Source organism: Leptonychotes weddellii, chromosome 4, assembly GCF_054177405.1.
Source record: "Leptonychotes weddellii isolate Sample4059 chromosome 4, ASM5417740v2, whole genome shotgun sequence".
Taxonomy (NCBI): domain Eukaryota; kingdom Metazoa; phylum Chordata; class Mammalia; order Carnivora; family Phocidae; genus Leptonychotes; species Leptonychotes weddellii.
The window spans coordinates 142,927,058-142,944,773 of record NC_138372.1 but is presented as its reverse complement, the minus strand read 5'-3'; the positions used below and the strand labels follow the sequence as shown (position 1 = coordinate 142,944,773).

Sequence of the window (17,716 nt, the reverse complement as noted above, 5' to 3'; positions counted from 1 at the left end):
AGAGGGGAGGCGGGTGGGGGGATGGATTAGCCTGGTGATGGGTATTAAAGAGGGCACGTTCTGTATGGAGCACTGGGTGTTATACGCAAACAATGAATCATGGAACGCTACATCAAAAACTAATGATGTAATGTATGGTGATTAACATAATAAAAAAAAAGAAAAGAAAGTCTGTAAAAGTTACCACTTATACTACAATATTTCTGTAAATATTAGAAGATAAAAAACTATGATTTGGGAGTACATCCCAGCAGAGAAAATAACTTCTACTGATCTTTTTTTTCAGTCTTAAGTCCACTGTAACCTATAATTTTGTTGATAAATTTTCACAATTTTTACATAAATAACCTTTATTATAATAAATCTATAGGAAGAGCCAGTATCCAGCAAATGTTCACCTTCCATGAACACCAGGCTGTAAGCTGCTCCTAACCCTGCGAATGACTTTATCTTTGCTTTGATACTTAAATAAAAATTTTATTCAAATGGTTACAACTGAAATTCTGCTTCTAGCCAAGAACTAATTTTGCCTAAAACTACTAAAACCACACACACACACACACACACACACACACACACAATACATGAAATGACTATTTTCAGCTACGGGAATGCTGGGCAATGATACCTGAATAAGGGAAAACAAAGAAAATGAACTCTATAAATGCCCCAGCATACTGAGTGGAGAGTTTCCAGGCCAGAGGCAGAGAAAGGAGAGATGAGCACTCCCAGTTGAGAATGGTTTGGAGATCCACAGGTCTTCTTTCAAGTTTCCAGTTGAGCACTGAATGCTACCTATATGTATGGCAACTATCCCAGAACGAGAAAAGCAGCAGCACTCAAAAGAAGCAGAGGAAACAATTCATAGAGTCAAGAGAGAAAGGAACAGCTAATATTCTTACCAACCACAGCAAAAAAACCTTATAATTTACAGGGCCCCAGAGAACTCAGAAGGGCATTGTCTCAGTAAAGGGAAAAACTAGCTATAGTTGCTTTGGTCCTGCCTGACAAAGCTTAAAACAAGCTATGTTATGATCAAACTGCTTCTAAAACACAACTGTATCACAGAAAATAGTACAAGTATATGTAGAGAAATATAAAAATAGCCAGCACCCAAGAAGATAATAACATTTATATCTGATATCCAATTAAAGATTACTAGGCATGTAAAGAAAAATAAAAAAGTGACTCATCACAATGAGAAAAGTCATTTAAAAGGAAGAAACCCAGAAGTCAGAGCGAGAAATTAATTAGTAGAAAGACATTAAAATAATTATTATAACTATATTCCATATATTAAAGAATATAGGATAGATTGTGCATGGTAGTTACGGACAAGGAAGATATACGAGAGCCAGTTTGAACTTACAGAGATGAAAAATATGCTCAATAGACGAGATCGGGCGCGTTCAGGGTGGTATGGCCGTAGACAAAATATGCTCAATAGAATTAACAGCAAATTAGACATGGCAGACAAAACATTAAATAACTTAAAGGTATAGTAATTGAAATTGTCCAAAATAGAAAGAAAAAAAAAGAACAGAGTATCAATGAACTATGTTGAGACACAACATCAAGCAGCCTAATATATGCATAAGTGGAGTTCCCAAAGAAGAGGAGAGGATGGAGAAAAAAAATTTGAAGAAATATGACCCCAAATTTTCCAAATCTGATGAAAACTATAAACCAACAGGTTCAAGAAGTTGAGTGAATCCTAAGCAAAACAGAAAAATACACCAAGGCACATCATAATCCAATGGTTCAAAATCAATGATAATGAGACTCTCAAAGATATGTACTCTGCAAACTACAGAACACTTATGAAAGAAATTAAAGAGGACACAAAGAAATGAAAAACATGCCATGCTCATGGACTGGAAGAACAAACATTGTTAAAATGTCTATACTACCTTAAGCCATCTACATATTTAATGCAATCCCTATCAAAATACCACCAGCATCTTTTACAGAGCTAGAACAAACAATCCTAAAATCTGTATGGAATTACAAAAGACCCTGAATAGCCAAACAATCCTGAAAAAGAAAAGCAAAGCTGGAGGCATCACGATTCTGGGCTTTGAGCTATAGTCATCACTACATGACTACCAAGTTGTAGTCATCAAGACAGTATGGTACTGGCACAAAAACAGACACAGATCAACGGAACAGAATAGAAAACCCAGAAATGGACCTACAACTCTATGATCAACTAATCTTTGACAAAGCAGGAAATAATACTCAATAGAAAAAAGACAATCTCGTCAACACTAGCGTTGGGAAAACTGGACAGCAACATGCAGAAGAATGAAACTGGACCACTTTTTTACACCATACACAAAAATAAATTCAAAATGGATGAAAGACCTAAATGTGAGACAGGGAACCATCAAAATCCAAGAAGAGAACACAGGCAGCAAACTTTGACCTCGGCTGTAGCAGCTTTTTCCTAGACATGTCCCTGGAGACAAGGGAAACAAAAGCAAAAATGAACTACTGGGACTTCAAGATAAAAAGCTTCTGCACAGCAAAGGAAACCAACAAAACTAAAAGGCAACCTACAGAATGGGAGAAGATATTTGCAAATGACATATCTAATGATAAAGCGTTAGTATCCAAAATCTGTAAAGAACTTACCCAACTCAACACTCAAAGAACAAATAATCCAATCAAGAAATGGGCAGAAAACATGAACAGACATTTCTCCAAAGAAGACATACAAATGGCCAAAAGACACATGAAAACATGCTCAACATCACTCATCATCAGGGAAACACAAATCAAAATTGCAATGAGATACTACTTCACACCTATCAGAATGGCTAAAATTAACAACACAAGAAACAACAGGTGTTGGCGAGGATGCGTAGAAAGGGGAACCCTTTTGCACTGTTGGTGGGAATGCAAGCTGGTGCAGCCACTCTGGAAAACAGTATGGAGGTTCCTCAAAAAGTTAAAAATAGAACGCCCCTACCATCCAGCATTTGCACTACTATTTACCCAAAGGATACAAAAATACAGATTCAAAGGGGTGCATGTACCCCAGTGTTTATAGCAGCATTACCTATAATAGCCAAACTATGGAAAGAGCCCAGATGTCCATCAACTGATGAATGGATAAAGAAGATGTAGTATACACAATGGAATATTACTCAGCCATCAAAAAGATGAAATCTTGCCATTTGCAACAATGTGGATGGAGCTACAGTATATTATGCTAAGCAAAATAAGTCAGTCACAGAAGATCAAGTACAATATGATTTCACTCATGTGGAATTTAAGAAACAAAACAGATGAACAGATGGGAGGGCGGTAAAAAAAAAAGGGGAGAGGGAAACAGACCATAAGAGACTCTTAAAGATAGAGAACAAACTGAAGGTTGATGGAGGGAGGTGGGGGGAGGTCTAGATGGGTGCTGGCTATTGAGAAGGGCACTTGTCATGTTGAGCACTGGGTGTTGTACGTAAGTAATGAATCACTGAATCCTACCCCTGAAACCAGTATTCCACTGTGTGTTGACTAATTAGAATTTAAATAAAAATTTGAAGGAAGAAAAAAGAGAGACTATCTTAAATGCAACCAAAGAAAACACAAATGTACAAAACACCAAATATAAAAATTGTAGAAGACTTCTCTTCAGAAACAGTGCAAGTCAGAAAATATTGGAGTTCTGAAAGAAACATCTTTAAAGTTCGAAGAGAAAAAGAAAACCATGTGTGACTTAAGTTGGTAACATACTATAGTTACTTTCTAAACAATATCTGGAGTTTATTCTCCAATTCTGTGTTACTTTACTATACTCCCTCTGCACACTACAAGTTCTTTGTTGAGAAAAGCAGCAAGGTGTGGTAGGATGAAACATGCATTCACACTGGGTTTGAATTCTTGCCATGATAGAGAAACCTTGGACTTATTAACCTTTTCTGAAAGTTTTGTTGTTGTTGTTGTTTTTCCTGTGAAGAAGGAACAGAATCACCAACTTCATAGGATTATTTTGAGTTGCTGAAATACTTAAAATACCTCATATAGTTTCTGGCATATAGTAAATAATAAATAGTAGTTATCTTCCTTTTGTGTGTTATACCAAGTTTGCAAGAGTTACCACTCCAAATAGTGCCCAGCAGTGGTCATTTTATACCAGCTTTTTGAAATATTCTACCAATAGCAAATCAGCTGTACTTTATTACAGTAAATTTATATCCCATTGCCTTTAACAACTGCAAAAGACCACCAGATTCTAAGTTATAAGCAAAGTCCATACTAACCTAAACTAGTATTTCCACCAGTATCTTCTTAAAATATTCAATCAGTTGCTGATGTTGATAACTTAAAATGCAAACGCCAAATTGTCATATTTCAGTAATAAATAAAGCACGATAAAAAAATTTTTCTGAGGTATTATTCATTACCTTGCCACTGGTAATATATTTGCAATTAATTTTAAGAAATTTCTCAGTAAATGCTTCTTCTTCCTCAGAAGTTGAAGATACAACTCGTGCAGGTCGAATACCAGTAAAAGTGGATAAGGGAGTTGCTTCTTTCAGGTGGACTACATCAGGATTCTTTAAAAAAATAATAATGATAAAGGCAGTTCAGAGAACTAAATAAAAATTAAATTAGCACATTATTAAAGCCAAATGAATAGCTTTCCCCTATTCTCATCACATTCTTGGAGGTCAGCTCAAAATATTCTTTTTTTTTTTTAAAGATTTTTTTTTTATTTGAGAGAGAGACAGAGTGTGGTGGGGGGAAAGGGGAGAGGCAGAGGGAGAGGGAGAAGAGGGAGCCTGACACAGAGCTCGATCCCAGGACCCCAGGATCACAACCTGAGCTGAAGGTAGACAGTTACCCGAATGAGCCACCCAGGCACCCCTCAAAATATTCTTACGTTAAAAAGAAAAAGGAAAGAATGGCACTGTGTTCACATTCAATAAAGATCTCTAACAGAGCTTAAACTTTATTTTCAATGACTTCTTAATGGGATATATATTTATGAATCATCTGTAAAATGCTGAAAACTACATCTCTTGTACCTGCACACTACATGAACACACACACTCAGTTGTTCCTGAATTTAATATATCCCTCAGGTGCTGGGAGCAGAGAAAAGATGGAGTGCTTGTCTGTGATACTTAGGAATTCAGCCAAACTCATTTCACTGGAAGAGCCATTTAAAATGTTAAGCTACAAAGAGTTTATCAATACCATTGTATAAAGTATTAATTGGTTAGATCACAGATTCTTGACTTTTTTTAATGCCATGGACCATTCTCACAGTGAAGCCTAAGGACCTCCTTCTCAGAATGTTTTTTGAATACTTAAAATATAGGATTACAAAGAAAAACAATTATAATGAAACATAATTATCAAAACATTTAAAAATTAGTTATATTTTTTATTCATAGTTATAATAGTTATATATAGTTGATACATATATCCTTCCTTATTAAACATGAAATAATAAAATCTAGTGTTGACTGATAATTATAATTTTGAACTATATGGCTATAAACAGTATTTTTGATATCTACAACTCTAAAATGATTTGAAAATATCTGTGAGTTCTACTGGGGACAAAGTCACAGGTATACATGGTGCTACTCTACAGTTTATATTCTTAATTTGAAAAAATACTATATTTCATTTAAAATTGTTTCTATTCAAGTTCACAGACCCCTAGAACTCATGGGTCCCCCCAAAGTTCAACATTCTCTACAATGTAGAAGGCTAGACAAATGTCTTTTATTCTTTGTCTTAAATACCTCCAGAGGCATTTTATAATTCCTGAGTAAATGAACAGTGCCTTATAGAATAGTTTTCATAGTACCAAGGTTCTTCAGAGCTTTGAGCTAAAATCCAGCACTTTGTGACAGATACCCAATAGTTCTGACTTGGCCTTTTGAAATAATAAACAAGAATACCTTCTCTTCAATCTCAAAGACTTCGAGATACTTGAAAAGCACTCTCAAATTTTAACATAACTTTTTCTACTTCACTAAATGGATCTAATTCCTTAAGTCTATATGAGGACAAAATTTGAAACTTCCTTTCTAAATTTCATTATCTCTCTCCTAATAGATACCCAATAGATACTTTTTGAAGGAAGATCAGTACAGAATACTGCAAAACAACTATATTTAACATACTATGATTATACCTTAAAAAACCTAAATGGAATTAGATTTTAACAGATGCATGACACTGTTTAATCATTAATATCTATTAACAAAGTTCTCAATCTTTCCATTTTATGATAAAAACTATTAACTTTATACTCATCCTGTTGTCTCTGGTAATTACTATACTTGAGTTTTGTATGATACATAAATTCATTCAGCACAGATCATTTAAAAGGAGATGTTAGCAACAATAATATTAATGGACATTTATGAGTATGTGTTATATTTAAGTGTTATATGAACCATTTCATTTAATTTTCAAATCATTCATATTAGGTATATACATTATTACCTTAATTTTAAAGGACACTTATGGTTAGCCAAGTTCAGTAACTTGCCCAATGAGTAAGATGAAGCCGATATATAAAAACCACATTATCAACACTTGAACTAGTGAGCTTCACTGCAATACTTACACCTTCCCTTTCAAATATTTTTCTAAACAATTGATAAATGTGTGAAGGGAATAAAAGCCAGTTCCAGAGCCACTGGAAGGCCCTCTGCAAGCTGGCACAAAGCTATCAACAAATTTTATGACTGTTCAGTTACTGCCAGTTGACAACATTACCTACTATGTAACCTAATCATTCACAAAAACTGTATCAAGAAACACTGTCAAATGCTTTCCTTATATAAAGATATACCTCGTTGAACAACATGATCGCTTAGGTTCCCTCAAAGTCTCAAATTCTACAACTCAGTATCTATAGCAATCCCGATTTGTCAGTGTAATCCTATTAAAAAGAATACATGAGATTAGCTTAGTAAATGCTCGAAGTATAGCACATAAGCACGTAAGTGTACATTTCTTAAAGAAAAAAAAAAAGCAACGTTCAGAGGGATTGTAATTAGATCTCTTTATAACTTACATACTCGTGTATTAGCACCCAAAATATCAGTATCTCTATGTAGCTGGTTTTGATTGGTGTTTATAGATATAGATTCTGATTTTTAATGCAGTGATTTTGAAGCTCCTGAGTGCTTTCTGAGGTTTCTTTGTGCAATTCTGTTTTAGCCACTAGGGACAGAAAGGTGCTTAAAAATAAAGAAGTATAGATATTTATCTAGTGAGCCTCAATCATTGCCCCAAATGTTCAAATGTGCAAAAGCAAAGCATCACTAGAACAAGTGAAGCAAAAAGGTTGACTTATGGTCATTTTTTTTGGTACAATATGATTAAATAGTATACATTATGATTTTTCCAGCTATAACGTGGTAATAAAGAGCATGGGCTCTGGACCAGAGTACCTGGGTTGGAATCCTAACTCAGCTACCAGCTAACTGAAGGAACTTAGACACTTAACCTCTCTCCCTCAGTTTCCTTATATGTAAAATAAACACTGTTACTGGTCAGGTACTAGAAGAAACAGATGGCACATCAACTTGAGTTAATTTAAAGAGTTTAAAAATGGAACTATTTACAAAGATATTATGCAGTGAATACAAAAATTCAGGGCAAACAACAGAGGAGTCCTTATCACCCACAGGCCTAAAGGGGAGAAACAGATACCGCAGAGACAGCAGGCTCTGTGTCTGATGAGAGGAGAGGTTGAAGCATGTTGCCACTCTGAAGTGACCTTGCAGGAAGGGAGCTAAGAGAATAAATATGCCCCCTCTTGCTCCTTTTCTCTCAGAAAGACCAAAATTAAGAGAAGCAAAAGGTCAGGGGAACCCACTGATGTAGTCTAAAGCCCAAAGGAGGGTGTAGAATGGGTCTACAGGAGAAAACAGAAATAGCCAGGACAAGTGCTATATCTCCTAAGTTTGAGGTTAGGAATAAATGACAATACTTTTAAAGTACTTAGAATTGTATCTGACACATGGTAAATTTTAGCCATTTATTATTTATTTACTTACGCTGGTTCTATCTCCTTCTATGTTTCTTCATCAATATGTGAAGAAAAAAATGGGTAAAAACTGTTTGACCCTGGAAATTCTCAAAGATAGTATTTTTATGTGGAAATAAATTATTCAAAAAAACCCACTGGGATCCTTTATGCTAACAAAGCCAGGAACATAATATTTTAGCCTCCATGGTAAGCCACTACACAGCTGAACTGCAAAGAAACCTATGGGTGATTATTAGAAATATAAACTCTGACAATTTCTGGAAAAACATGCAACAATACTAATAAACATTTTAATCACTGTAATACAAATATGAGTTATATTTAATAAAACATAAGATCCTTGCTTCTAAGGGACTTAGAATGGGAGACCTAAATCCAATAATTATATATGGAGATATAAACACTAGAGATATGTAAAAGTTATATAGAAATATTTTATCTTGTGAATCTAGTAATAAATATATTTCTAGGTAGAAAACAAAATACAACTAAAGTTTAAAAATTACTGTTCAAAAGAATTATTTCTAACTATTGCCTATAATCAGATAGCAGGTGATAACTATCATCCAGGGAAAGAGGAAACTTCAAGAAGTCAATATTTCTTAACTCCTTCCTGGATCCATCCTAGGGAGAAAAAAATGTATTCATATAACCAGTCATATTAGAGATACTATTCATATGACCAGTCATATTAGAGGATACTTTCTGGGCATCTCTGGCAGCAGCTGAATAGTTACAGATTAAAAGGTCATTCATACAGCTTTATTATTCTTTCCCTCTCTTCCACTAACATGGCAAAAGTGAGGAAGAAAGCATTTTCACATAGGAGAAGGCCTGGCTTTGTTGCTTTAGCATTCTCTTCTTTTTTGATATTACGCCTTCAAGAAAGCTAGTTGGTAAGATTTGGGTTAAAGATGAGGGATGGAAAAGGACCCCACAGCGTTTTAGTCAGGCAGGATGCTACACAGTCAAGTTTTCACAATTCTGCTTTAAGGTTTGAAAAAGAAAGTAAATTAACCTAAGCCTACGTTGCTCTCCTTTGTTGTTGCACAGCTTATGAGTACAGCAATTTGTAAGTGTCATGGGACAATGGCATGGCCATGTTCAAAAACGTATTCTTGTATCATTTGGTCCAGCAAGACCTACTCATTAGAATCTGACTTCTGCTATCATCAACAGATATTATGTAGTGAATACAAAAATTCAGGGCAAACAACAGAGGAGTCCTTATCACCCACAGGCCTAAAGGTCTGGAGAAACAGATACCTCAGAGACAGCAGGCTCTGTGTCTGATGAGATGAGAAGTTGAAGCATGTAATATATTCCTTTCATGTGACTGCATTCTAAAGTACAGTGCTGATGTATTTATACAAATAAGATATCCAACAAATAAATATTTGAAAATGACCCCACTTCTCTCACTGTCTCACACCCAAATACACACTAAAAGTCCCTGGGCAAGGACAAGAATAGTTATCAGTATATCATGTACTTTACTCCATGAAAGAAGTGGAGCTAGTTTAATACTAGAGCTTAGCAACTAATAATGTCTAATAATTTATAGGCAAATTAATATTAATGATTTGTATTTTGTTACCCATAGGTCATTCGGTATCTTAAATTCTGAGTGCAAATTGGGGCAGAAAAAAAAGGATGCCTCCTAAAGTAGGGAAGGCAACACACATGACTCTCCCACAGTAATCTAGCCATTTAATAGAGGAATAGCCTTTTATGTGTAAACAGAATCATTAGGTCATAAAAAAATGGGAAATTATGATTAGTATTAATTTACATAAAAAAGGCAAAAAATATAATTCTTTTCAGAGAGATTTTAATCAAAACTATTAAATACAGTTTGGTTCTTTAGAATTCATTTGTAAAATGTAACTTATATAGAACATTCCTTAAAAATGCTAGGTAAATTAATCCACTATTAATTACTCAGAATACTTGGAAGAATGATTAAGATGATAAGTTTTTTTTAAAAGGTAGCGTATCAGGGGCATCTGGGTGGCTCAGTCAGTTAAGCGACTGCCTTCAGCTCAGGTCATGATCTCAGGATCCTGGGATGTGCTCCCTGCCCAGCGGGGAGCTTGCTTCTCCCTCTCCCTCTGCTGCTCCTTCTGCTTCTGCTCTCTCACTCATGCTCTCTCTCTCAAATAAAATCTTTAAAAATAAAAATAAATAAATAAATAAAAGGCAGTGTATCAAAAATAAACTCAAGGGTGCCTGGGTGGCTCAGTCAGTGAAGTGTCTGCCTTCAGCTCAGGTCATGATCTCAGGGTCCTGGGATCGAGTCCCTCATTGCATCGGACTGCCTGCTCAGCTTCTCCCTACAGTCGGCTTCTCCCTCTCCCCCTCCCCCCTGGCTTGTGCACTCTCTCTCTCTTTCAAATAAATAAAATCTTAAAAAAAAAAAAAAAGAAAGAAAAAGAAACTCAAGAGTTCTAACTACTATATAAATAGAGAAAACTGAAATAAAAATCAAACAGGACATGGACTTCCTATCGTGTTACTGTCATGCTTATTAGGTAAAACTCCTTCCTTAAATTACTATATGGTATTTATAAGAGAGAGTTGATGAATATCTGGACCACCACCAATAACAACAGTAAGTTAATTTAAGCTGTCTGGTTTAATAAGAATGTTCCCTTTAAAAACAGAAATTTATAAATTTATGTAGCAAAATAAAAAAGGGAAAATTTTTCTTAACCATAGTCAAAGCAGGATAAAAAAGCATGATGATATACACATATACAGTGACATTTCTTCATAGCTATCTTTGAAAAGTAGGGACACTTACAGTGGCCTTATCAAATTCAGCCTCAGAAGATGTTGGTGACAGAGGACTTATTGGGCTTACAGATGGAGAGCTCTCAACACTAGAGACATATTCAGGATCAGGAACATATAAAACCTGCAAGAAAGCATTCATATAAAGATTCAGTCAAGCTGAAATATTAATAATTGAATGGTGTTCTATAAACAAGTACCATTAACAATGATCTTCACCAATAAATAGAAAAAATAAAAATCTTCAAATTCAAAGAATATTTACTACCATAATAATTCTAATGAAGTAAAAAAAGATTTAAATTCAATTTAGACAAGTTTGATAATAAGTACTATCAAAGATAGGGTGGGGAAAGAGTAATTCTCATGTACTATGGCTGTTCCTCTTAGAGGACAATTTGGTAACAGCTGGCAAAATTTAAAATGCACCTATCATTTAACTCAGCAATTTTACTTCTAAGACTTTACAGAAATGCCTGCATATAAAAGAGAGATGTAGAAGAGTGTTCCCAACAGCAATGTTTATAATAACAAAGGAGATGAAACAGTTTAAAGCTTACTGTGCTTTGTTAATATATCAATATAGTGCAATACTACCTACACATGAAAAAGTCTGAGGTCAAGCCATACTTAAATAAAACATTTTCTAATAATCAAAGTTAAATTTTAAAAAAAAGGGAAAGGCTAGAATATTTCTGGAAGAGGATACAAACTGTTAATGTGGTTGCTTCTGGAAAAGAAAACTGGAAGTCTGAGATGGGATAATTTTGAATTTTTTATCATGTACATGTATTGCTTTGAATATTGTAATAAGCTCTTTAAAATTACATTTGAAAAGGTAATTCACAACTATTTTCAATCTTAGTAATCTTCAATTACTAAGAAAAATTAATACAGGTGTAAGTGACCATTTTCTCTTCTAGAGACAATATGATTTGTTCAAAGCATGCATAAAATTATTCTTAAATTTTCTATTGTCAACTATACTGCAGTGGATACTTTGTCTTGCTACTGAATGCTTCTAAACACCAATGCATTAAAAAAAGATACCTGTCCAGTAACAACTGCTCGGGAGAATAACTTATTTAATTGAACAAGTTCGTTGGGCGTTGTATCAAATTTCAGGGCTATGCTATTCAAAGAATCCCTTGATTCAACCTGTTTGAAAGAAAAAATAAATTATTTGAATCTGTTAAAACAGAAAAACTAAATTATGAGGTTTAATATTATGAAGATGTCTGTGGACCAATCTCACATTTGATTAACAAGTGGTATTTTCCATCTTTAGATATAGGTTAACTTGAGAAATTTTGTGCTTTGTTAGCAAATGGCCTCAACCTATTATGATACAGTGTATATGCTTTATCATAGTATATCACAATTATATGTGGGCCTCTACTTCAAGTAATTTCCAAATACAAAATATAATTTACAAAACACAAATGATTTTTATTTTACAAAGGCTCTAAAATACATTATTCCTTTAAATAGTTTCTAAAACGTATGGAACCTAGAAACATACAAATTTTATTTTAGCAAAGTATGCCTGTATTAACCTGAAAATGCTATTCTAACGATCTTTACGTATACATCTTATCATTTAAATATATAAATCAGAAAACATTTCGCAATCTGCTTCTAAATCACTAATATCCTTTAATGATCTTATTTATAGAAATCTTAAATTATGGGATTTTGCCAATTACCCTGAAAGAAAAAGTCACTTATCAGTCATATTCCTTTGGAGTCCTCTACACATAAGCCATTATGACAGCTGTGTAGGATAAAATTAAGTGCAACTAAATGGTTTTTAGTGCACAAGGGATTTACAATCTAGTTGGAAAACAGGAAAAGACAAAAAAAGATTATATGAGATGAAGAGCAATTTAAATGAAACAACAAATATAAAACAAGTTCTGAGTATGGATAGTATACCATATTTGCTCCAAATTGTCCAGGAAAGACTATATTAAAATGATTTAAAAGCTAGATTTTGAAGAAGGATTGGAATTTGAGAAGTAGAGAGAAGGGAAAGAACATTCAAAGTGAAGAGCATAGGACTGACATGTTAGGAGACAGAAAAGTACAAAATACTTTCTGTGTGATACTATTTCTTCCTCCCCAAACCACCCAGAGTACACTAATGAGTTTAGGATTTTAGGAAGGTTACTAGAGTTAATTCTCAAAAAGGATGAGATTGGAAAGGCATTTAGAATTAGGCTATAGAAGACTTTGAAAGTCAGGAAAAATAGGTATGTATATAATGTAAAAAAACAATAAATATATAGTTTTCCTTTAAGGGTTATATAAAACGAAATTTGTGACAAATACATGGGATAATAATTGAATAGTTCTGTTTCCTTCCTTTTACGCAAACTTTCTCATCTGTGTAATGAGATGATCTATCACTTACCCTATTGGGATAATATACGTAGAAGCTCTCTGTAAACAAATTTTATTTTGCAGTAACATCTGTAAGTTTACAAAATACTTTCATATTATCTCACATTTTATCCTCACAATGATCCTATTAAATGGGGGTGATGAAAGTAATAAAAGACGCCAATAGTTATAAAGCAAAGAAGTTATATGGCCTGAGTGACAACAGGTCTAGGATTAATGAGGCAAGAGAACAAATGCAGAAAAACCAACTTAACACTACTGCAGTAAATGAGGTTAAAAGTAATAGAAATGTAAAAAGAGATTAAGGTATATAAGGTTTCCAAATAAGACTCGAGAAAGCAATCATGGAATGAATGAGGTTGTGACGATGGTAGTTGTAGTAGTAGCAGGTCAGGGGAGCAAATGGCAATAAGCAACTGATGTTGAATCTCAAAATTCCAATCTGGATGAATAACAGACTGAAGGGAAACGAAAATAAGAAAATCAAGCACTGGACAAGGAATGGAGAAATTGGTAAAAGGTTTGCTACAGTTTGTTAAGTATCAAATGAAAGCAGGAAATACAAGCATCTAGAAAGGTAGGAATAGAAAAAAATTGGAGTCTCACTCCACATAGTTTATACAGTAAAGTTCTTAAGATCTCTAAGTAATAGAATTTAAATGGAAAAGTGAAAAGAAACAAGGGACCACTTACATTCAGAATCAAGAAGAACAGAACAGCCAGTAAGAGATGGAAGATAGAGTAAAACTGACAGCAAGAATACCAGGGCAATGAAGGATAATGATGGCAAAATGTAGTCCAATTAGTTTCAAGAACAAATAGAGGGAAAATGGGAGATATACTCAAAGAAATGATGGGTGATAATCTTCCAGAACTATGAATGATATACTCCTCAGACTGAAGAAACACAGTAAGTAAAAATTTGTCTGAATCAGGACTTATCACAATGGTACTGTAGAACTGTAAAGAAAAAAGGGAAAACTCCAAAAACAATCTTAAAAAGAGAAGACTGCCTAGAAATGAATAAAAATAAAAAGGCAACAGAGGGACATAAGAAAGTGGATTACAACACTGAAAGCGCTGTCAGAAAACAACTGTCAACCTGATGATCTATAGACAGGTCAACTACCAGGAATGAGGGTGCAGTAAAGACTTTCAGACATTGCCTGATTATCCATTCCCAGATCCTCACTGAAAACAACTGTTAAGAAAAGTAAAACCAGGAAGAACGAACAATGAGCAAAAAGCAACAAAGGAAAGGCCCCTGGGTTTGATAATTAGAAATTCATTAGTGCCCTTGGAAATGGCTCTTTCATTAGAAAGGTATACAAATATTAAGTTAACTAGGAAGAAAATGATAATGTATAGCATTTTCAAGGTCTACTTTTGATTCCTACTGAAAGTGATTTCATAATTAAAAACAATATGTATGTGTGTTTATATATATAACTTTAATTTTAAAGCTATGTAAATACAATGACTGATTTATACTATAGGTGGTATGAAATATATTTAAGCTAGATCATAAATATTTCAGAACAAATTCTGAGAGTACATTATGGTATCAAAAGTTTTATTTTAAGAGAATAGAGAGGAAATATATTTTTTCCTAAATATAAAAATGTTATATAAATATTTTATATAAAGATGTTATACGAAAATTTTATAAAACTATAATAAGAATAGAAGACAATAAAATCGTACTCAGTTCTAGAAATACACTTCTTTCTTTCTTCTAGGATTTGGCATAGGGAATAAACAAATAATTAAAAAATAGGGCGTAAAAGTCTAAACAAAGACCTGCAAGAGGATGTTTTATAACTTTTCTGGTTAACACTTGATTATTTCTAAAAGGTCAATTATAACATTAAGAAAAAATATAATTTCAAGTTTCAATTACTCCCCCTATAAAATAATGGTTCTTAATTTAAATTTACTTTGTTATAGATAACACAAGTTTTATTGAATTACAAGAAAAGAATGGTAAACTCCTAAATTCAAAACAAACTAAACATTTACAATTCCTCATAATCACAGGATTACATGTGTAAATAACATCTTATGCCTCATGCCTATAATCTTATGCCTGAATAAACACTAATGAATACATCAAATTACATGACCCATTATTTTACTGTTTGAACTTATTTTCTCAATTTCTCAATCATGCAGAGAAGGTATAAGCACACTCAATTTAAGCTTATAATATACTTTAAGATTCTTTCAATGGTAAAAATAATTCTACCCTAAATATCTGGGTCCTAACTTTTTAAAAAAATAAAATCTCAAATTATCAATTATACAACATATAGAAATAAAGAGTAAACCAAGTTTTTGACATTTTTTCCAATTTTAAGGATACATGGAAAATAATCAAAATCAAACCAAGACTGGAAGGTTTCATGATGACACAAATGCAGAGATTGTTTAAAACTGCTATTTGCTTCTTAATGCAGTTGTAACATATTAGAAAAACACAAAATAACAACAAAATTAAGGTCAGTTAAAGAACTGCTTATAATTTTGTTAACATTATGTAAATAAACAATATTCATATGTAATCAGGTAAGCATTACACCACAGACTAAAGTGGATTTCTCACTTTAGTTTTCCATAGTAACCAGAAATGTAAAAAGTTGACTGAGAGAGATTTGAAGGTCATTTGAAAAACACAGAAAATAGTTCCAATTCAAAGCCAAACAAAATTAGCCATAAATCAGTGCAAATAATCATGATGTGAGAGGTTATTCTGGAAAGATAAATGTCAATTTATCTTCTAAGTATTCTACCTGCCATTTTCATTATTCTTAACACTGCTGGGAATATAATGAAGATCACATTTCTAAAAGAGTAAATGTTTTCCTAAAACCCTAATCTAATAAAAATTATTAGAACACAGGAATTTTGACTCCCCATAAATTACCATCTATATCAAATTAAACTTGCTGGGATAACTGTCTTTCTATCACACAATAAAATTTCTCTTTAAGGAAAAATAAAACCTAAAATATAATTAAGAACTTAAGTATTATTAATAAAACAGTTACTGAATGGCAAGTATTTTTGCAATAAGACAATTAACAATCTTTGTTTTATTTATTATAGTATAAATGAAGAATGTCTTAAGTAACACTCTTGCAAAGACAAGTCAGTCTTTTCAAAAGCAAATAACTTACTGTATACTCAATAGTTCCTTTAGGTTTCTGAAAGGACATTCGTCTCCCATCTTTCTTGTCTAAGGTCTTCTTCTGGCCAGTGTCTGAAAGAAAATGAGGTAAAACTCCTATTAAATTCATTTTCTTTTCAGAGCAATGTGAAGGACTGCTAACTAGAGCTCACTAGGTAGTTATCTACTAGACTTAGTACTACTACAGCTTGCTCCCTAGGATTCTCTGCTCTAAAATGCAACCAACTATTGAAAAAGGAAATGTATCTTCTTGCTTGCTTGCTTTAGGAACTGACCAGTATGAGACACTCTAGTAACTGGAAGTCAACTCAAGGGGCGCCTGGGTGGCTCAGTTGTTAAGTGTCTGCCTTCGGCTCAGGTCACGATCCCAGGATCCTGGGATCGAGCCCCGCATGGGGCTCCCCGCTCTGTGGGAAGCCTGTTTCTCCATCTCTCACTCCCCCTGCTTATGTTCCCTCTCTCGCTGTATCTCTGTCAAATAAATAAATAAAATCTTAAAAAAAAAAAAAGGAAGTCAACTCAAAACATAAGCAACGGTCAGCGAAAGGATTATTTTATTTTTTAAAGATTTAATTTATTTATTCATGAGAGACAGAGAGGCAGAGGGACAGGCAGGCTCCCCACTGAGCAGGGAGCCTGATGTGGGACTCGATCCCAGGACCCCAGGATCATGACGCGAGCCTAAGGCAGACGCTTAACCATCTGAGCCACCCAGGCACCCCATGGATTATTAAGTTTTATTAAAAACTGAATTATGGATCATTTCTTTCAACCTATCTAACTTGATTACAATTAACTATATATTTGAGGATATATATTATTATTACTATTCATTATTATTATAAACCAAACCATGTTTGAAAAATGTAACATTAGTCCTCACAGGAAAAAATAACTCCACTAGGTATTTTTCACTTGCTTATCAAGATATTTCACTTGAACTTGTTATTATCACTGAGATTATGGTATCTGTTTCACTTTAAATTTTACATTAGTCCTAACCTTCTCATCTATACTTCATGTAACAACCATTACACTGAATTGATAAACACCACTCCTATCTAAATAATTTAAAATGATTAAAATCAATCTCAAAAAAACTCAAAACTGAGTAAGATAGTGAATGGAAAAATGCCATAGTCACCCTCAATATTCTACAAGGCTAAAATGATAGTTGTCAAAGAAATTAGTAAGTGATCCAAAGGGGTAGGTGTACCCCAATGTTTATAGCAGCAATGTCCACAATAGCCAAACTATGGAAAGAGCCAAGATGTCCATCGACAGATGAATGGATAAAGATGTGGTAT

General features: G+C 33.7%; 1 protein-coding gene across 3 annotated transcripts in view; it reads right to left on the bottom strand.

Moving 5' to 3' along the window:
- The window catches only part of OXR1 (oxidation resistance 1), a 354,710-nt gene that overhangs the window by 42,979 nt on the left and 294,015 nt on the right, over nucleotides 1-17,716 (bottom strand). For all 3 annotated transcript variants that reach the window (XM_081816396.1, XM_081816397.1, XM_006731720.3), the window contains 4 exons: nucleotides 16,399-16,481; nucleotides 11,870-11,977; nucleotides 10,830-10,943; nucleotides 4,407-4,559 (listed from right to left, as the gene is read on the bottom strand). In XM_081816396.1, the coding sequence (XP_081672522.1) occupies nucleotides 4,407-4,559; nucleotides 10,830-10,943; nucleotides 11,870-11,977; nucleotides 16,399-16,481 (458 nt within the window). The remainder of the gene's footprint in view (nucleotides 1-4,406; nucleotides 4,560-10,829; nucleotides 10,944-11,869; nucleotides 11,978-16,398; nucleotides 16,482-17,716) is intronic.